We start from the raw sequence: 22,274 nt of genomic DNA on the forward strand, positions 1-22,274 counted from the left end.
AAGAAAAAGAAAAAAAAAAAAGACATGAAACCAAAAGTGACATAGTGAGAGTGGCCCAATCATGCACAAGGGTTATCAGCAAAATAGGAATGGCTAAATTTTACATTTTGAAAACAGGAGTAGTAGAAGGTCAATGGATAGACTCATGGGAAAGAAAAAAAGTCTTTACAACATCCACCCACTCTCTGGAGAAGACTGCTATCCAAGAAGTAGCCATGTCAGTATGGAAGGTAAAGGAACATCAGGGTCTCACCACGTGTCGCTGCTTGAGTATACCAAGCAGGACTCCACTGCTGAGTTGGAAATTGCCAAATTACATATTGACAAGCCACAAAGTTTCTGGGAGAATTCCCTTTGGACAGATGAGACACAGCTGGAGCTTTTTGGGACATCACATCAGCTCTATGTTCACAACTGCAAAAATGAAACACGCGAAGAAAAGAACACTGTACCTACCGTGAAACATGGATGAGGCTCGATTATGTTCTGGGGCTGCGTTGCTGCTCCAGGCACAGGGGGTTTTCAATCTGTGCAGGGTATAAATGGCTGCCCAGTGTCAGAAAACTTGGTGTCAGATCCTCCAATTAGATAATGACCCAAAACACTAAAAAAACACACCCAGGAATGGCTGAGAACAAAACACTGGACTATTCTGAAGTTCTGAAGTTACCTTCGATGAGCCCTGATCTCAGTTCTGTTGAACATGTGTGGATAGAATGAAACATGCAGTCTGGAAAAGACACCCTTCAAACTGTAGACAGCTGTTCAGACAGTTTACTCATAGGAAGTCGGCCAAAATACAACAGGTCCAGAAGTCTCGCGAGTTACAGAAATCACTTGATTGCAACCTCAAAAAGGTTGCACAACACAATATTATGTTAGTGACCCCCATGGGTTTTACTTTTAACAGATGGGTACGTTTTGCATGCTCTGACGTCACGACTCTGCCTTTCTCAAGCACCAATGTTTAAGGACTAAGAGGACACCACAAAACACACTTTAAGAATTTTATTTAAAAATACAAACGTGCCAATTACCAAAAACTGAGTTAGGTCTACTCTTTACCACCCTCAGTGGTTTATGCAGTGAATCCACCAGATGTTGGTAATATTCCTGTGACATCTGCTCCACGTTGACATGATTTGTCAGCTACACATTCATGCTGCCAATCTCATGTTCTCCTATATCCCACAGTTACTCCAACTGACTGGGTTCTGGCTTCAAAACACTGAAATCAACTCAACACATCATTTTTATCTTATGCTTCGCAATATCATGTTGAAAGTAGCCATTAGAACATGGCAAATTGTGGCCACAAAAAGCATGTCTGAGTGTGCAGAAGTTCTTTAATTTACAAAAGGTTTATACCCTGGAATAAAATACTTTAGCTTAACATGTGGTCCACATTTCTGCCACAGCACAAAATCTGTGAAAGTCCACAGAAAAGAACAAACAGTGTCCAGCTTCAGCTGTAAAGGGGTTCTGGTAGGCTGGATGTCATAGAGTAGTCTTCTGCAGAGAACTCTGCAGGCTGCCAGTGGCACTCAATCAAAGCGTCATACAGCTCCTCACTGAGTTCCATGAACTTTCTATTGGCCTCCACCACATCCACCTCCAAACTAGGATCTACAACAAAAGGGACAGTGGGTTATGATTTAAACATATGTATGGATTGGCTTATCTTAAAATTATATAGAATATATATATATAGCATAAATGTATTGCAATATTAAGTTACTCCTTGAGTTTTTCTATTTGCTTAGGTTTGTTATTTGCATATCAAAATTGTATGTCTATAATAAACAATAATTAGCAGCTCTGATACTAACCTTCAAGTTCTGCATCCTCCTCAACAGCATCACTTTCCTAAAACAGCAAATATTGAAACTTGTAAGACAAATTTATGACTATCAACAATTACCAGCTGATGGGGGCAATGCTTGTCATTGACAGGGGAAGCTTACCTGTGGAGGGGTATACTGTGTGTAGTCATATTGTGGATAGTTATAGCCATAAGCTCCTCCAGTCTGGTCATAGCCCCAAGAGGAGTAATACCCAGGATATGTCTGCTGGTATTGATTATACTGGTCATAGCTCTGTCTGTATACAGAGCTGGACTGCCAGGATTTTTGTTCTGAATGCTGCTGCTGCTGCTTGTTCCTTAAACTATAAGAGGAAGAGACACACAACTGAATTCCATGCACCAATACAACAGCTTTATGACAAAAGGAGCTACATAACTCAGAAGAACTCACTTGTTAGCAGCCAGGCTCAATCTCAGAGGTTTACTTCCCAGTCCCATGGCACCCTGACACTCCTCTAATGCTCGCTTCTGCAGCCGCTCATCTGGGAACTGAACGAAGCCACAGCCCCTATAATGAAACACACAAACAGGATTCAAATGATGGGAGTCCCAGTGGGGTCAAGACAATGACTGACGATACGGGAGAACCCATAATCGAAATTATTATTAAATGAGGATGTTAGTGGCTGTAGGAGAACATCCGATTTCTCCCCTGACCCAACAGGAGGGGGAGGACTCCGGAGAGTCCATAGTGGAGAGAATTCTTTTGTTTCCTTTGTAGATTTCTGAGCACATAAAACAAAGCCATAAAACAAGCTTTTAAGCACATTCCTAATGCCAAGAACCAAGAATTATTTTGCCTTTAGGATTGTTCTCATGGATGTGTTAATCCACAACCAGGTACCCCACAGATAAGAACACCAGACCTACGGGCATCGCTGGACCATCTAGTGGGATAAATGTTGTAAATAAATTAGAAATGCAGCACCTCTCTTTGAAAAAATATAATGTTTAAACTACTCGTGATCAGTATCAAAACCATGTTTTGATCATCTTTGTAAGTGACGAAGTAAGTCTTTATAATGACGAAGTAAGTCTATGAATATTTTTATCCTAAGTTTCTACCATGAAACCATACTGCCATCCAGAGGCTATGTAAGGAAATATCTTTGGAAGGTCAATTCTTCCGAGTAATACTGTTATAGCCTTTTAATAGGTTTATATTCTACAAAGCATGACTGGTTAGCGTAGCCCGAATATAATCTACCTTTCCTTTTTCTTGATATTACTTAACTTAAACTTACTATTAACTGCCATATGAATTAGGATATTGAGGAAAGTCATGGAAATTAATAAATGTTTCTGATAATGTGTTCTCATGCCAGCCTGATGCTTGATTGAAACTGTTTCATCGTAATTCTGAGAAATACAACCATTGTTTAATGCTCTTGAAATGAAAGCACTCATAAGTAGTCATTCTAAAGGCGCGAAGACCAGTTTTGCAAGGAAGGGACACACCTGGAGAGAAGTGTTGTGATAAACAAGCATCTGGCCAGTCTTAGCTCACTTCTTTCCCAGTTCTGCTGTGTCTTAGTTCAGTTCTGTTCCTTTCTAGTTGTCTTTTTGTTCTTTCCCAGTTCGTCTTTGCCTTTTATGATACTTTTTACTTGTAACTCAATGTTTTTGTTGCCCACCTATTGGTGTGTTTTTTTTTATTTTTAGTTACTGGAGTACTTACTTGGAGTTGCCCATGCTGTCCAGCACAACTTTTCCGCCACGACAGGAAGGGTAACGGTTGTAAAAAAACTCATAAAGCATCCCATCATCCACCTCTGGAGTTAGGTCGCCAACAAAAAGAGAGAACATCTGACTACAACAATTAGAAAAGATTTTTTCCCATTACAGACAAGAAGTCATATGATGCATTAGCAAAAGAAGGAATCAATGACAATTTTGTCATGTTAAATCAAAGTCATCTTTGATAATGCTGCTTCCTCAACTGAACTTACCCACTCTCCTGTTTCCCAAAGGTAGCTCGATTTAGCTTGAATCTTGTGGGCTGTGAAAAAGAGACATAAAAGTCCGTCATGCTGTTGAGTTTCCAACAAACGAGATAATAACAGAAAAATGGAGGTTATAACAATAACACATTGGTAATAAACACTCATACCGGATTGGCTCCCGGTAAGGATTTTCCATTAATTTTGCGGAGACACCTCTCAGCTGTGGCCTCATCTGTCATCTCCACAAAACAGTAACCCAGAGCACCTCTGGGTGACAACATATTGTTAAACATCAGAATAAAACACCTGTCAAAAGAACAACTAGTTGTGGATTTTGCTCTCACCCCGTCATCTTGTTGCGTATGATCCGCACATTAACCGCCTGTTCACCCATGGTGGAAAAGGCTCTGGTGATGAACTTCTCATCCATATAGGCCTCCAGCTGCAGATCGACAACAAGAACAATGACAATCTTTTTTTTTGTTTGTTTAAAGGCTTTTAGGTTAGACAAATGTGCACCAGTCAGTCATAAAATTATGACTACTGACCACTGAAATGAATCACATTGATTCTCTCTGAATTCTTCAAAGTTTATGTGATAGAAACGACATGTGCCAAACTGTGACACTTGGCTCAGAGGATTTTTCCAAAACTGCAGCACTTGTGTGTTCATAAGTGGCACTCTCCATCTTCTCTGTTTCTAACCGGCTGGCCTTTGGCAGATGGGTCCCTCCATATGAGCTGGGTTCTGCTCAAGGTTTCTTCCTGTTAAAAGGGAGCTTTTCCTTGCCACCGTCGCCCTCAGGCTTGCTCTGGAGGTTGCAGGCTGGTTTTTGTGAAGCATCTTGAGACGATTTGTATTGTTATTGGCGCTATATAAATAAAACTGAATTGAATTGAAAAGCAGTTAACTGGATCATGGATCAAATTTGTGAAAAAGTTTTCCCTGGTTCAGGCAGAAGGGTTTCAGGAGATACGATGCGTCATAGTTTGTTGTGTGTTGGGGAGTGGTCAGTTTGGAATAGCTGCCAAGAAACCACTACTAAGGAAAAACAACAAGCAGAATAGATTTATTTGTCTGGAGAAACACAAGGAATTGAGAGCCATGTCTTTGTGCGATGCAGAAAAGGTGAACAGATGGTCTCTACATGCATAGTTCCTAACGTGAAGTGGAGATGTGATGCTTTGGTAGTGACACTGTTGATGATTTATTCAAAATTAAATGCACATGAACTAGCATGTCTACCATAGCATCGTGCAGCAACATGCCATGCCATCTGGTTTGTGTGTAGTTGGACCATCATTTATTTTTCAACAGGACAATGACCCCAAACACACTCAAGGCTGTGTAGGGGCTATTTGGCTACTACTACTATTCAACCTGGCCTCCACAGTCACCTGACCTAAACCTAATCAAGATGGTTTGGGATCAGATGACAGAGTGAAGACAAAAGTGCTCAGCATGTCTGGGAACTCCTTCAAGACTGCTGGAAAACTATGAAGCTTGAGAGAATGCCGAGAGTGTGTAAAGCAGTAATGAAAGCAAAGGGTGGCTGCTTTGAACAATCTAAAATGTTTTGAGTTATTTCACACCTTTTTGTTTACTAACTAATTCCATATGTGTTCATTCACAGTTTTAGAAATAAAGAAAAAAACAATAAATGAGAAGGTGTGTCCAAATTTTTGACTGGTAGTGTACACCTTGGGATTTCTTTTTAAACGACCTCATTGATTTCAGCCTTGCACATAAACTAGTGGCTGTGGCCCTACTCTATGCTAAACATTAGCGGAAGACCCGTGGTTCGAGATATAGTCCTTACGCACGTTAAACTGTCCGACTTTTAACAAACAATTACCGGAACTAACACACACGGATCACATTCTGCTTTTCTCAGGTTGATGCTCAGAGCAAAGTAACAAACACGGGAATGTTGGTTGGGGGTATAGTTGTACTGCGTCCATTCAACGCATGAAATCATGGTGAGCTAGCTAACGCCGTCTCCCCATGAAATTATCTATCGCAGTAAATAATTGTAAATAAGCGACTTACGTTTCCCATCCATAACGTACTCATGGTGCTGCCAGAAGTAATGTTCCACCTAGAATGTACTGACTATACCTTCTGTGACTTATAGATTACACTAGAGCTTCAAACACGGCAACACCAACTAGCATACTAGTAAGATTCTTACGTCTGTACGTCACTGAAGGCGCTCTACGTCATTACATAAGAAGCCCGCTTTATTCGCCTTGTTCCCTGCTTGTTCCCCGACAGCTTTTATTTTGTATTATTCCTGGAATAGACCTACGTGTAAGGAGGACTTTTATGTATGCATTCTATTTTTGTTTTTTTATTTTTATTTTGTTGTGATATTTCTTCTTTTTAAACTACTATTTAAAATGCACTCAGCTCAACAATCGTATTTCTTCAATGCCTTCTTGTAATAGCATTACAGAAATAAACAAATTGCTTGCCTTGTGTTGGGGCATGCATGTGCCTTTTTGCATTGTAACTAAATCGTGCTTTTTGCAAATAACAATAACTGTGGCTCTACATACTGATTATCTTACAGATTATTTATTCAGGTGTGTAATGAATTTAAGTGAATGGACTTTTTTGTATATATTGTCTTAGCTAGAGGCCTAAAGCCAACACTCATTCCTCTTATATAGAAATATTGTTACTTAAGTGTTGACTGGAAATTGATGAGTATTTTAGAGGTTGTAGTTTGTGGTGAGGTGTTGTGTCATAGTGAGACTCTTTTAAAATCCACCACATTTAGTGAAGTTACTAAATAATAGAAACACTTCTCCACTCAACAACACCGGTCCCTAAACTAAGTGTGAAGCATTAATTTGTTTCACAAACACTGAGCGATTTAATTTTTTTCTGTTGTATGAGAATGCATCAGCTTTAGACAAGTGTAGCTAATTATCTGGAAGCTTAAGTGTATAATATTTAAGTTTAAAAAGTATGGAAACCTATCAGAAATATGCCATCTTGTTTAACTCTCACCAGATTAATAACAGATGATACAGACAATGAGACCAGAAAACTTGAGCTTATTGTTAATTGTAATTACATCCATGGTTATGGAGCTGATGGTGAAAGTGAATGTGAATGTGAAGGGAGTGTTAATGGTGGTGTGGGATAAGACGGATAGTAATGGTGCCATAACATTTGTGTATGCTGTGTTTATTGACAATGATGAAGCCTGGATCTGGAAGGAGAGCACCTCCACAGACTGAAGAGGAGAAACACAAGATCATTTACATGTTCCACAACAAACTAAATGACTGGTATCAAATAAATCAGAAAGTTTTTGTCCATTTTTTTTTAAAGCAATACACTCCCAGTGTTCCTAATATGTCACAAGAATTACCAACCTACAGGCATAAAAACACTGACATCAGCTGTACTGCACAGGGTTGTGAGATATTCTGAAACACAAATTCTTCATCTGGAAAGCAAGAGATGCATTTGTGTGATACAGTTCTCTTTAAAGGAAAATGGACGTAAGGTTTTAATTTCATACAATGTGTATAATACAGTAATGTTTGCATGTCATCTTATAGCCCACACATAAACTAATATACCTCAGTTAAACAGCCGCTTATGTCAGCAATATGTCCACGGTGCCATTATTGGAAATAATTGTTTTTGTTTGTGTGCAAATCATATTTTAAAACTGTAGAAGAAATAAACTAATTACATTGAAAATCAACTAAAAGTATCATCAATAAAAGTGGAATGGTTTTCTTAATATAATGAAAGGATATAAGGTCAACATACTTGACATGATGGTGATGGTCCTGCCTGACTGTTGTCTTGATAAAATAATCCCTTCCATCCTCAAATAATAGTCTACTCTTAATATGTTAATATCATCTTTTCTAAAATATACAAGCATTGTGGGAATTTGAACATGGGTCACAGTTCCCTTCTACACAAATTCTAAGTTGGTGAAAGTAGTTTACTGCTACTACAGGGAATTCAACACTTTGTGTGCACAAGATAAACCCTCGTGCCTTACCTCGTCAAAGAAAGATATTATGTTGTTTTTACAGTTTTTAATCTTGTTCACTCAAAATGTTCTTATGAAAGAGTTATCTCGATGACAAAAAAAATCTTTATCATACATTAAGTATCTTGTTCGCAGAAGAAACAGAGTTCCTCAATGGTTGGTAATAATTTTTAGATGCTACTTTGTTGCTACATGTTAATATACACTTTTCCACTCTTTTCCTGTTGCTAAATTTATCTTATTCATCAATGACTGACAGATTGTTCCAACTCTTCATAAAACCTACATAAGGATCACACTGAAAGAAAGTAAGAAACTGACATAACGGATATACACTGATCAGTCACAACATTAAAAACACTCACAAAGATCTAAATGACATTGACCATCATGTGACATTTCAATGTTCTGTTGGGATTCAGGATGCGGCCAACTCAAAAAAAACAAAAACAAAAAAAAAAAAAAAACAGGAAGAACAGCACAAAGTGTTGACCAGGGCTGTGGGATGATCCACAGAGGACCTGTCCCCTGAACCCATAGGACCTGAAGACCCCACTAAAAACATTCTGTTACCAGACCCCACAGGACACCCCTAGAAGGCCAATATCCATTCTCTGATGAGTCACAACTTTTTTGGAGGCACAAGGGAGACCTACACAATATTACGAAGGTGGTCATAATGTTACGCCTGATTGGTATACGTATATGTTTTTAATAACCAACCGCACTGCATTCATTTAGGTTAATTAACATATAGTTAAGTCATTATCATGACTGTTAAGTCTTTTAAGGTGACAATTTAATTATCTAGTATTCTTAAGAAACATGAACACTACAATTTGTGGAATTTTGTTTTTATATTGGTAGATCAGTTATCAACTAACAGAGCTCTGTAGGCAGAATTAACACTGAGGGAATTATCTTCCTATATACATACACTTACCAGCAGAAAAGAATTGCCACAAAACTGCAAAAAAAGGATGAAAAGGATGAAATGGTATATTTCCAATTTCTCTAAAAATGTTATGTTCACTGCTCCAAGTAAATGACTGAAAATGATATATCAGATGAATATATCATTTCCTATTGATTTAAAAACAAATAAAGTTTAAATACCAAAAAGATAAGATGTGAGCTCAAACAAGATATCGTGCAGCAAAACCTTCCAGGCAGCGTGTTTATTTAAACATAAAAATCATGTTAGTGTTTCTCATGATTTATGATAATAGCTTTGTTGATTTCATCCACATATCCACTTAGATCATTCTTCATGGATTTACTGCAGCTAAAAAGCTCAGTAGCCATAGTGGAAGACGAAATCCTTATACTCAATCCTTCAAAGCTCTGATTGGATTGGTCAGTGGGAATTCGGAACAAACTAAAGAAGCAGATGATATGTAGAGAGCTGGACCCTTACTAACGTTCAGTACAAACAGATAAATGATTAACAGATGAATGTAGGAAGCACATTTTAAGGTTCTCAAAAGTGCAAATTAAGATGGAAAGCCATAAATAAGACATAACCATCCTAGATAATCTCCCAAATTAATAGGCTTAATAGGAAGACATATTATTCAGATAATACAGATTAGCGACATAATTCCTACCTATACAGATTTGTAAGGCTGATTACATTCAAAACTCACTGTGTGCATACTGTGTAGAGTGCTCCATTGACATACAACATATATATTTCATATATGTGCATGTGTAAGTGCCATACCTTTGGATATAACTATTTACAATGCAAAAGGTATGTAATGAAGCACACTACAAAAAGGCCAAACCAAAGGGGAAATGAGCCGTTGTATAATTGAATAGAAATTCTATTTTTGTCAAGGTAACAGAGACAATACCAACCAACAAATAAAACCAACCTAAAGACAGAGTATGAAGAAATTAGGTACCTAAATGTAAACCATGAAAAAGAGAGTGCAGTACAACTGAAGAAAGTGACACTTTTGAAGACAGATAACAGAAACAGTTTTGTGTGAGAATACTAAAGATCAGAATGGAAATAGCAGATCAGTCTAGAGTCCAGATCTGCAGAAGGATATGGTGAAGATGATGAGGTATATGAGTTTGCTGGATCCAGCTGCTCCTCACATGAACACAGACACACACACTCAATCCATCTTCTCCTTGTGAACCAGCTTGGGGGCATCCACAAAGTCTTGGCCATTAAACAGGATGATGGTGGCTGTGATAGCACTGGCCGCCCCCCAGAACATCACGTAGGCCAGGGTCTCTGTCCATGTGTCACCTGTAAGATAAACAGCAGCCATCAATGTAGCCATCTGCACTTGCTGTATGGATCATTAAGACTTTTGCTTTATACATGAAACTACAGGATAGTAGTACTTCAGCCTACACAACTGTAGCCTGGAAGCAGGCTTTGTGGGCAAAGGTTGGTCTGTAACCCCTTCACATACAAGTAACAAATAACACAACTGTGAGTGTGGATACAGGTTAAGGGGTCAAAGGTCGAAGATGTTGCTGGCAAGCTGCACTAAATCCTGTGTACAATCCGATTCCAAATACCTTTTCTTATTTTTTAGTTAGTTATACTGGGCCATTCAATCCTCTCTATCCTTTTATCCAACAATTTCCAAAGCAAATCAAATAACCATTTCCAACATAATAAAATGGTGAAAGTTCATTAAATACTTTTTAACTTATTGTTCCAAAAGATCAGAATTATTGCAACTCCTCCAAATAACTCAAGGTTTAGACTTTGATTCTACAATGTTAGTCCAACTGAACAGTCCGCAGACCAATTTATACTGTTCAAAAGCTATAGAAAGTTTGTAGACCTGGAAGCAGCAGCAAGAAATGTTGGAAATTGGGACATTTGAAGTCGATAAGCAAACATTAAAATGAGGCTTATCTGTGAGAGTACAGCCAGGATGACAAGAATGAAACTAAATTCCAATCCATAGAGATTCAGGGAGATGCTACAAAAGACACAGTGCAGCTTCTCCCTGAAATTTTCTATAGATTGGTGACTACAAAAGCACTGAGATCTGACTACAGAAGGTCTCTATGCAGAGATTTCGCCACATATCTACTGAGTCGGCCTGCGTTTGCTTGAGGGAGAAGATGAATTGGTTATGGTCAGCCAAGGCAGGATTTGAACTTCTCACTCAATATATTTTTCTATGTCTCTCAAGAGTACAACGAAGCAACATCTTGAGTATTTTTGCAAATTGGCTTCCTTTATTTTACATAGGCTTCAAATGGATGCCTTGTAATAAGGTTTAAAGTATCTCTCATTCAAGGCATATTGGTTTTCATGTTTTTGTATTTTTGGTTTTTAATGGCAGCATAGCCAAACAAAGAGAAGAAAGGTGTGTATGCTGTGAGTACAAGCACAGCGACAATGGTTACTGAATGTAAAATGTCAGATGAAACTGTGTAGCCACCGCTAACCTCACTACCAAATGCTCACAAATATGAACTTTCCTTGAAATTAAATCAGATCAACTTACCAGCCATGAGAAGACAGACGATGCACATGGAAAATGCCACCAGCATAATGATGGGCAGCTGTTTAAAGAACAATGATTCAAAGGATTAGAAGAATCACACTCACAGCTGCTACTGGCCACACCAGAGAGAACATAGTGATATACTGACCGTTAGGAACTTCCAGTCCTTCTGCACACGAAGAGGAGTAGGTCCATCCGACTCATCAACAGCAAAGTTACCCAAGAACAGGTCAATGGAATCCTAAAAGCAACACCACACTGACACCTTATCTGGACTGATCAAATACACTGTTCCAAATCATATATATTCAGATTCATTGAAAACTTATCAGTTAGCCACAGTCTTTATGATAGCAGAAGAACAATGAGACTTTCCTGGCAAGATCTAATATATAGAGTGATTATACAGCAAATAAATTATGTTTTTTTTAACAGCAAATTATGCTAACACACATGATACCTGTCTATATCCATCAGAAAAGTTGTTTTTGTAGTAGCGGATCATGGAGTTCCAACCATCCATCAGCAGCCCCAACCGAGTTCTCTTCCCTGTCCTGAAGAAGAAATGTACTTGGATTAAACCACAGACATAGTGCCATCACTGCACTGTGGACAGTAATGTTAGTCAGTGTGACACACAATGTTACAGTTCTATACCTTGTGAAGTCTGTTTTTAAGGCTCCAGTTCCTGCATACTGCACAGCACATGCATTGGCATTGTCAGCCCATGCTGGTTAGAGAGCAAACACAAATAACGTGAGGTCACACAGAGGCTACAGTCTCTACCAAGCTCATCATACAACACATGCTAAAAGTTAAACATAGAGAGGACATTACAGTTTTTGTAGATCTTCTCAAACTCCGCCTGTTCTTCAATTCGCTGACCCACATTCAGGACCCCCATCCTCTGTGGACACACAGGAAGAACAACTGTATTGGTTAACATTTAGGACTTTCATAGAGTTTACATTACTCTGAATTTGTTATGTGTCATATAAACAACATATGTTGTTTTGATATTCAGAATGTGGCCTTTTTAGTCAAATGCAGCATTTTCTAGTAATAAAACAGGGCAGACCAGGGGTATAGTGGAAAATTTTGTAAAAGGCTCCAAAGGACGTTCAAAAAAAGCAACTGAACTTATAGAGTTTTGAGAAGACGTTTTCCCTCTCATCTGTGTAACTCCGTCAGGTCTAAGGTACTGGTGGGAAGTTGATGATTTAATAGGAACCTCTGTGGGTAAAACCCTTGACAAACCTTCTCTTAACAGAGGAGATGGCCAGAGATATAATCTGCTATTGATTTACAATACTCTGTCCCCAATAAGTTTCAACCCCATTCACACCTTGTGACTTGCCCACTCTGGAAACCAGTTTCAAAAATGTGCAATTTCGGCTCCTGAAAACACCGGCTCCGTTAAGACGGAAAGCCTAAACGATAAAACATTCTACCATTTACAGTGAAACCTGGCTTCATGTAAACGGGCCTTAGAACTGAAGAAGCTACTTGGATGAGCAACGAAACGCCATCTCAAAACTCTACAAGTCAAGTTGCCTTTTGGATTACCATGACCTGGATGATTGAGAACCTTCGCAGACATGTTGTAAACAATTTCACAGGAATATATTAATAAGGTTACGACTTTCTTAGGTTTTCAACACAATGTACCAAATCCACAACACAACATATGATTTCTCATCAGCTGACCCAAAACATGGATTTCAATTACACTCTGTCTGCTGATGAAAAAAAGCTCCTAAAAGCTAAAACAAGGACCTTGAGTTGTATTGTGAAACTATATTAGGGTAATGAATGAATTTTGATGCAGTTATCATGCAAATTGTTACATTCATAAATCATTCCATCCATGGGGTAATGGAACAAACTCCAATCACTGCCTGAAGCACATTTGCAACACTTTGGGGTCGCAATTACCATTAAAGCCTCCATCAAGAAAGTACTGCATGATTATTTTGCTGTTTGAATTAGCCACTGTAGAATTAAAAAACCTGAAGCTGAGACTGAAGTGAGCGTCTGGCCAGCAAGCTCTGGATGACATTGGTCCTGTCCAGGCAGTCCATGCAGTTACTGCGGAACACTCCTCTTTGTTGTGCCAGTGTCTTTCCCTCCGTGTTCACCATGAAGTAACTACAAAGTATATGGAGAAAGATCAGAACCCTCCTTCAGTATACAACTCTATATTAGTCCAATAAAGCTGCTAATGACATTACCCATATTCTTCCTGTGTCTCCGCCACAGCATCGACCAAGATCTGAAGACGGTCCCATCTCATGTGGCTGCACTCTTTGTGGAAGTCAAATGCTATGTAACTGAGAACAGAGGAGACAACGTCAGGATTAAGTGGAAATGTCTTGATTTGTTTTCCAAGAACAGCTATACTACACTAGTCAGTAATAATGGTGACAAAGGAAATCAGTGTGCTCACATGTTTAAGTACCTGAATCACAGTCAGTAAAGTAATTTTTCTTTGTATTCAGGACAAGGGAGTTAAACAAGATTTCCTCAAGTGACTTTTCCAATGCAGTGTGCATTTTTTCCTCTATACAAGAAATGTAAACAACATGCAAATGACAGGAAATTTCCTGAGCTGCAAACACAAAAGTTGGTAGAGAGGAAAACAGAGGACCAAGTGGATGAAAGGTGTTGTTAGTACAACACATGTGGAAACATAATAACGTTTTAACACATATTTATTCTCTGGTTCTGTCATTACGACAGAAATCAGGATGTGATGGGTAAGTATGTATAGATAAAGACACGAGTCTTCTTAATGACAAATTCCACTTTAAAGCGGAATTTAAAGCGATGTCATTAAGCTGATACAGAGAGCCCTTCTCTCATTCACCAAAAGAAGACCACAACGATTGCAGCACACTTTCTGAGAATGAAGTACCTTAGAAGTCATTGTGGAGGATTTTTCCAATAACAATAATATACATTTGGATAAAGCAACTTCATTAATACACATAATTCCATTAAAAGTGTAACTGCAACTGAAGATAACACAAAGCAGCATCTACGGTTCAAAATTATTATTTCCACTTGTGATCACTTGAGCCTTTCTTAAAGTATTAAACATTTGCGGTAAAAGAGAAAAAAAATGCTGCTTCAGGTAGGAGAGAACCCATTATAACCTGCTGAATGTATGCACAGATTTACAGTAGCCTGGCTGACAGTTACTGTACGGTAAATAACTTCTACTTTTATTTTTCTCCTGTGATCTGGTTTCTCTGAATAGCTTGGTAACTTAAGACTATGTAAACACACTGAATACCACCATTCATGATTGTACCCAGTGAACATAAAAACTGGAGAAAGTAATAAGAGGCATCTTACCTGAGCATACCATTGTTCATGCTAGACACCATCTTGGCAAATGCCTCCTCTAGTGGCTTCTCTGAGCCCTTCTGATTCACCTAGAAAAAGCATAGACATGATAAGTCTCACATCTGCTTATGTGGGGGTTTTCCTGTGAGCACATAATGAAGACAGGTTAGGGTTAAGGTCCTCACCAGGTTCAGAACAGTTTGCTTCCCATAGATGAGGAGCTGAGAATCAAAATGCCTCTGGAAACCATCCATCTGTACAATGTTTTAAAGCCAAGGTTAACATCCAATTTTTTACACCATTAAAATATTTTTTCAAGTCGTTATTCAAAAAACACAGACACATGAAAATAGCAGCTCTTACATGGCTCATGGTTTTGCTGATTATGGGTTTAGGTTTGTATCTGAGGTTTGGCCTCTGACTCCAGTAGAAAGGCATTGAGCCACGCGTCTGAGGCAGGAAAAAAAACATTAATGTTATACCTTTCAAACTAAAATACATGGGAAGCTGCAAAGAAAGCTGTAAAACCTGTCAGTTTGAAAGGTTCTCTCTTTTGATAAGGAGCAGTAATACTTGCCTGTACAAAAGAAGCCTTTGCTCCCTCATACAAAACTATCTGCTCAGTCTCCACAAAGTTAGCAGCATGACCTTCAGAGTCAATGCCTGTGGAAACATCAGAACAGAAAGCAGGGCTAAAGTCAGTGGTGTCGAACACAAATTCCTGATTGTGCTGCTGTTGTTGAACAGAGCAAGCTAAACTGACCTTGGCTCATACCCTACAAGGTGCCAAAAATTAAATTCAAACTATTTATGAAAATGTGCCTGCTATCAGCTGCATTGTTTACCGCTAACATGTTACAACGCTTGATTTAAAGACACTGCTTCAATGTCATGGTGGGGCTTTTTACCTCTGACATAGTATCTGACGCCAGCGCGGAAGCAGCTTCTCCGGGATATCAGGATCCACTCAAAGATCTTCCCATTGATACGACATGGCTTCATGACAATGACTGGACCAGGGTTAAAGAAAATGCTTTGCACATCTCATCTCCAGTGTAATGTAGATATTCCATTAAAAAAATCTTAGACATTCACTACAAAGGATACATCCATGAACAACAGGAAGTGCAAACTTGTGAAGCTATGGAAAAATAGTGATAGTTAGACAATGAAATGAAATACAAGTACAAAGGCATTGATTAGCATGACTGTGTATTACCTCTGGCTGCCCAGCCAGTTCTCTTAGGAGGTTCCCATTCCACACAAACCTCTGGTCTGCCTAGAAAAGCATCAGCAATTGAATAAGACATCAAGAAATACCTCACTACAGAACCAATAGTAATTATGATTAAAACATAAATTTGTTATATATAAATTAAGAATTAGTGCTATTGAATAAGACTTTGAAAGGGAAACATAAGCAGGTTAATTAATTTCAGCTACCCCTCATGTGAAGCCAGCATCTCTACTTAATATCAAGTTTAAGTTTTACTTAACTTTTGTTAGACAGTTACGCTGCCATATGCCTAGCTGCTGGGGGACCTCCCATGATACACGGAGCACCTGTACTCTTTCACTCTCAATTCCTTTGTTTGCCACTCTCTCGGTCTACCAATCAGGCAATTGCTTACTTCTTACTGCTCTTCCTACAGTTTTGCCCCACTGTCTAATCTCATTCTGGTGCACATTGTACTTACATTGGTTGTCTAAAACAGAAGGACAATATAGTGTTCAACAAGTCAGTTCTCTTCCACAAACTGAACCCCATGAGGTACTTTGGGGAGTATTTTAGGAAGCAGGATGGAGAACGTGGCGCCAAGTAAAAATAAAGTGTAAGTAATGAAGCACCACGTCACAAAGTGCAACAGTTCAACTCATTAATGAGATATCCAAAAAACAAAGCGCAAACAAGAGCAAAAACCACAAGATAGAACAGGGCTTAAGGGACACACCGTTCTGTTAGAAGAAGATCAAGAATACGACCATATCCCTGACAACATGAATGGTTACTGACCGCAACTAGTGTTTGAACTTCTCTGTGTCACTGATGTGCTCTAATAGCATGTGCACAACTTTTGGACTTTCTGACCCAAACACTGCATATAAGTGTTTGTGACATTTGAGTACATTAATATGGCATTAACTTCTGTAAAGGCAATTTTTTTAGACAATTCACCCTCTCCAGCAGACTCATCTCCTGGAAGTCAGGGCTGGTGTTAGCCAGGCGTTGCAGTGTGTGTGTCAGGTCAAAATCAGTGCAGAAGTAGAAGCCATCTGTAGTCAGCACATTGTTAAGCATAGACAGGAAGGTCTTATTCTCCTGAGACTAGAGGAGGAAAGAAAACAAGGCTTTAGTTTTCAGTAAAAGTCATGACAATATACATTGTAGAATACATTGTTTAAAAAATACTATATGGGCAGCAAGAAAAGAGCAATAATACACTTTGTTATTCTGTTGACAATAAACCAAGAACTCTGTTTAATATATGAAAAAAAATCAATGATACTGGTCATTACTGACTCTAGTTTGCCATCAAGTAAGGGATGACCATTTCTGTGCATGAATTTATGTTGAACAGACATACAGTTGCCCAAGAAACACTTAGCAGAAAACTGCTCTATTTAATCCCACGTTTTTAATAAATGTGTCTTAAGTCATGCTAACCTGGATCTCTGAGAGATGCAGCACTGTCTTCTTATAAGAGATCACATCAAAATCCACAGCCTTCCACACAGCATGACCCAAGAGGCTGCCTACATTCCTCTTCCTGGTGATGACAATCAGGTACATCCCTGTGGTACAAGATGTCAGTCGTAAGTGTACTGTACAGGTTCCAAGACTAGCTCAAAAGAGCAATGACAACACAGTGCTGTAGTATCTACCTGCTACCAGACGAATAGTTCCCATGATGCCACAGATGGGTCTTGTGACGGCTGAGGGAGGAACATCCTTTTTACCTAAAGAAGCACCACAGTGGTTAAAAGGTTAGGACCTCAATGATATGAGTAAAGTTAAATTAAAGAGTTGCATCTTATTACATGATAATTATTATTGCCTATTATTGTTGCCATTCTCAGCCCTTGTATCTTCCAAATCATTAGACAACCCAGAGATCTCTCATACACTTACAGTTGGGATGTTGTTATGCGATCATTTTGATCAGTATAGTGGCCAATCAAAGCACTTTCAAATGAAAGGATTAAGCACGTTTCAAACCTTAACCAAACTTGAACGTATCTGCTGAGCCAATGGGCCAATATACTTTCAGTGTCAAGCAACAAGCCCACACTGGAGTGACTAGTATGATAGGATCAGGGCTCGGAACGATACTCCATGTTAAAAACCTATTAATGATAGTTGATAAGGATTGGGACTGGCATATCCAAAACATACGTTAAACTGAGTAAACTGAAATACACAGCAACAATGGAACACTTGAGATCAGCTAGGCAAGATAATCTGTTAAAGAGATCAAAGAAGAACAGATTCCTAGCTCTTCAGCTTGTGCAAGACACAACCTTTCAAAACATCAATCAAGAGAGGAAATTATATCAAAATCTGGAAAGCTTTCCAAATGAATTCTGTTAAATAAAGGTTTAAACAAAAGTTAAGACCCTATTGGATCAATCACTGGATCACAACAATAACAGCAATAGCTAACATCAATACACAGTCTTAAGACTCCATTGTTGATTCTTTTGTTATTTACTTTAGTATAAATTAAGTGAAGCCTTTTGCATACAGAGAAGAAAAAATAGCTACATTTTTGGGTTTGAAGTCTACAAACAAAGCTTCGGCAATTTTGTTTATGTAATGTCACACAGTATCTAAACTTTCAAAGACTTTCTACCTGTGAGGGTCATCTCATTGGAGACCCTGTCAATTGCCAGCACAGCATCGGCCCCTTCATCACAAGCCTCAATGAAGAACTTCTCTGGGGTTGTGTGCCTAAGAGAAAACAAGACAGGAGAAAATATTTTACATTCAAGTGCTTAGATATTATATATATAAGTTTGCTTGACTTTCTTGAAGACAGGTAATCTCTGATCAGAAAGGCTTCTTGTGTAGTACAGTAGTTGCTTTGTTTTTAACAGGACACAGATGGTCAAGTCAAAACAACGCTGCATATTTTCCTCATATTATGCAGCATATTGATCACAGCAGCAAATTGGTGAGTGTGTCATGTGCCGATGGAATTTCTGTTGTGGAAATGTTTACTATTCTTCATTTATCATGCGTGCCTGATGCATGAGATTATCACTGGGTTTTTTTGTACGCAGAGAACAACGAAATATTGTTTCTGATCCGTGGTTTAACTGTCAGAGGGGGTGAGCGTGGCTTTATGTTTAGGGAGGGGAGACAATCCGTTGATCATCCTGACCGCCTGAGGAAATTAATCCCTCAAAGAAATTGTTTTGTTGCAGTTCTCATAAAGGACGGTAAAATACAAATAGGATAAAACAACAATGGAAAAAACAGCAAAAAAATATCAAATTTAAGATGCATAAAAACGAAATATTGCACAAACCACTTAAAATTTGCAGAGGACAGTCACATTAAATTATAGCACAATCTAAAGTGTTAAGAGTGTTAACAGATGACCAACACTGAGCAGGAGTTCTAACTTTGATGGCTGACTAAGGACAGGAAGGACCTCCTGTGGTGTTGTGAGGTGCATTTTGATTGAATGAGTCTATTACTGAAGGTCCTCAGACTAGAAGGTGTTGTAAGGTGCATCACTGGCCTTAGAAATACAGAAATATTAATAGAAAACCCAGGTCAACGCAGGTCGACACAGGTTTTTCATGCAGTGTGAAGGGGGCTAAAGGCAACCCAGTGTGACTGGGTCACCCACTGGCAGTGGTGAGCAGGTTAATATAGATACTGCTTATCAGTGTGTTTACCTCGCTGAGATATGGACCAAACACTGGAGGTGGTTTTATAAAACCTTTTGACAAAGAAGAAATCTGACTGAAACAACCTACAAGTTTTCTGTCAATGTCAAGTGGTTAACATGAACATGTTTCTATCTGCTGGCTCTGGATATTCTGCTTTTTATTTGACTGTAAACTTTGATTTCCACACAGAGGTCCACATCCCTTGTGTGGAACAAATCATACTACACTAAACCCACAATCATCATCCTTTAATGCATAATTCAACACAAGGCAGTAATCAAATGGAGCATCCCTGTATGATTCAACTACACCTGTATGATTCCAGCTAGAGACTTTGTTTCCACTCATCCTCTATCCTGTGATGTTTTCCATCACTCATCTACTGTCAAACTAAGAACTGTAGGCAAAATACCAAATGAAACAACAAAGTTAGCTATGTGAAATTACTTTCTAGTAACATTAAGTCTGCTTTAGCTTTACTATAAGGTCATTCTTATCAAGTATTAGAGATTAATGCACAGCTTGAGTAACATGCGGCTTCAGATCACTGCAGCGAGAAAATGGGACCTCCTGTTTAGCCACACTGATGTTAGCTTAGAGTCATGCCATTAAACATTGATGCTGTACTCAAACAGCCACTCTATTGTTAGTCTCCCATAATCTGGACCAAACAAAACATTCCTGTGGTATTCAGAGGCTATTAAGCTACTAAAGGGAACGTTCTGCAGTTTTGTCTATTAACTTCACAAGTTCCTAAAGATGGATTTCACAATTCAATTTTCCCACTGTGGGATAAATAAAGGATTATTTTATCTTATAAAGGATTATTTAACAACAATATTCCGGAACACAAAGTCAAGTAAACATTTCAACTGCTACAACAGAAAAAAGAGCAGGGAGCTTGTCTACCTTGTTAGTCCTTGAACATACAGAAGCCATAACAGAGAAAACACTAGGCTTGTATTTTCCATTCTGTTCGTTCCTTTACTTTGGTTTTTTCACTTTTACACGCACCAGAACCTCTTCATTTCCAGTTTATCCAAAATATCTGGAAGCTCAAATAGTTGATCCCAGTACTGAACTCCTCATGTCACTGGTGTATTGTTGTCTGGCAAGTGTGTGACAAGCCATAAGTAAACACTGACCTGCCGGCATAAATACACATTCTTGAACAGAAATGTAGAAAGAAAGGGGTCTTTTAATGGCAGGTTCAGCTTGAAAACCCTGCCAAATGGCTCTCATTTTCAGACCACAGCTATTAGCCTTTACCTTCATGCAAATTGAGTTACCACCAGCGTACATCAAGTCTCAAATGCCACTTGCTGGCCAAGCACTCAGGTGGTGCAGAAAACCCTCCTCCCCTTCACCTGAGGCACCAGGATCACACTGGATAGTCATTATAATCATTTTCAATCATTGATAATCATTTTTTTGAGATGGAGAATATTCCAGACGGTATTTGTCATTGTTTTGGATTGTAGGATTAGTGTTAACATATTTACATAATGCAAGCATGTTAACGCCACTTCAGCGTTGATAAGACTATTAAACACTCAAAGCAGGTGGTCTGAAAGCTAGCTCGACTTTCCCTACCCACAAAGTTTTTGCCACTGAACACGGTAAGAACTGAGTGTGGCTACACCAAGCACATTCAGAACATATTAAAATGCATGATTAATAATAGCAATTAAATATTGTAATCGGTTGTCTGCTCCTTCTTTTTTATTTTAAAAAGCCATTTTTTTTAAAAGTGAGTTCTTATTTAAGAATATCATTTCCCACAGTACCAAATTTACTTCAAAGTGAAACTTTTATTTTCATAAATCATTCATTTAATACTATGCACTTAGAGTTGTATGTAACAGCTCATAACATGTCATCTCCGTAACCCAGGCGGGAAGGCAGTATTTTAGATTGTCAGGCAAACAGACAGGTAGGACGGATCGGCTCATGTTAGGTCAAGTGTAAGAACCAGGGTGTGTCTGGAAAAGTACAGAGCTGTCAGCTAATGTTAAGTGTCATCGATTCATTTGTGTTCGGTTCACTGGAAGATAAGTGAGCTTCGTTAAGTAAGTCAACAGAGTTCAAGTGCAGCGTACGTTTCAATATGTGCGGAAGAAACTGACACCGGATCTTCTTAGAATAATATGCGACGTAGCCATAAACAAGCGTCTACTGCTAGCTAGGTTAACTGACTTTCTGCCTCTCGCTGCTCGCTATAAAGCCGATGCCCCTCGTCAGGGCGAATCGTGGTAAATCTGACAGCCACGTACACATCCTGCTAACTCTACATGTTCGTGCTAAAGCTATATTCTTCATAATGAATGAGACTGGACTGAAACTTGACGGGTTCTCTCCACCAGTCGATCTTGTCGGTAAACTTCAGCCGCTGTTCCATCAACCCAAACACTACTTCTGGCCTTCCGTTCCCGTTCAGCCTCAGCCATAAGCTGCTCCTCGTGTTTGTTTTTAAATAGCGTAGGGAATAAAGAGAGTCCAGAGAATATTGACTAAAATACATGGAGGCTACTTACAAATTGTATCGCTCATAGACGGTCGCCATCTTCGCTCCGTCTACCTGACCTCAGTGACGACAGCAGGGAGACGAGGAGCTCTGCGCGTTGCCAGATACGTAATGAAAAAGCCGTAGATGCGTAGATAGGCAATTGCTGAAAATGCAGCTTTCCGCTCCGGCCTAATGTAACCT

The 22,274-nt window shown here is 38.9% G+C and overlaps 2 protein-coding genes across 2 annotated transcripts; both read right to left on the reverse strand.

Annotated features, from left to right (window-relative positions):
- Nucleotides 1-993: 993 nt before the first annotated feature.
- On the reverse strand, nucleotides 994-6,026 carry LOC125020597 (tRNA selenocysteine 1-associated protein 1-like). Its single transcript, XM_047606033.1, has 9 exons — nucleotides 5,858-6,026; nucleotides 4,152-4,249; nucleotides 3,975-4,074; nucleotides 3,814-3,863; nucleotides 3,543-3,674; nucleotides 2,256-2,372; nucleotides 1,965-2,166; nucleotides 1,830-1,866; nucleotides 994-1,626 (listed from the first exon to the last, which is right to left on the reverse strand). Exons 1-9 carry the CDS (start codon nucleotides 5,879-5,881, stop codon nucleotides 1,466-1,468), a joined length of 921 nt encoding a protein of 306 aa, XP_047461989.1. The 5' UTR covers nucleotides 5,882-6,026; the 3' UTR covers nucleotides 994-1,465.
- Nucleotides 6,027-6,987: 961 nt separating this feature from the next.
- sacm1la (SAC1 like phosphatidylinositide phosphatase a) lies at nucleotides 6,988-22,274 on the reverse strand. The gene is made up of 20 exons (XM_047604866.1): nucleotides 22,102-22,274; nucleotides 18,520-18,617; nucleotides 17,552-17,626; nucleotides 17,334-17,461; nucleotides 16,845-16,994; nucleotides 15,888-15,947; nucleotides 15,776-15,809; nucleotides 15,577-15,678; nucleotides 15,246-15,331; nucleotides 15,032-15,118; nucleotides 14,854-14,922; nucleotides 14,678-14,757; nucleotides 13,552-13,650; nucleotides 13,330-13,468; nucleotides 12,158-12,227; nucleotides 11,978-12,050; nucleotides 11,781-11,874; nucleotides 11,469-11,561; nucleotides 11,321-11,378; nucleotides 6,988-10,095 (listed from the first exon to the last, which is right to left on the reverse strand). Exons 1-20 carry the CDS (start codon nucleotides 22,128-22,130, stop codon nucleotides 9,959-9,961), a joined length of 1,761 nt encoding a protein of 586 aa, XP_047460822.1. The 5' UTR covers nucleotides 22,131-22,274; the 3' UTR covers nucleotides 6,988-9,958.

The sequence above is a fragment of the Mugil cephalus genome, chromosome 14 (assembly GCF_022458985.1).
Source record: "Mugil cephalus isolate CIBA_MC_2020 chromosome 14, CIBA_Mcephalus_1.1, whole genome shotgun sequence".
Classification (NCBI taxonomy): domain Eukaryota; kingdom Metazoa; phylum Chordata; class Actinopteri; order Mugiliformes; family Mugilidae; genus Mugil; species Mugil cephalus.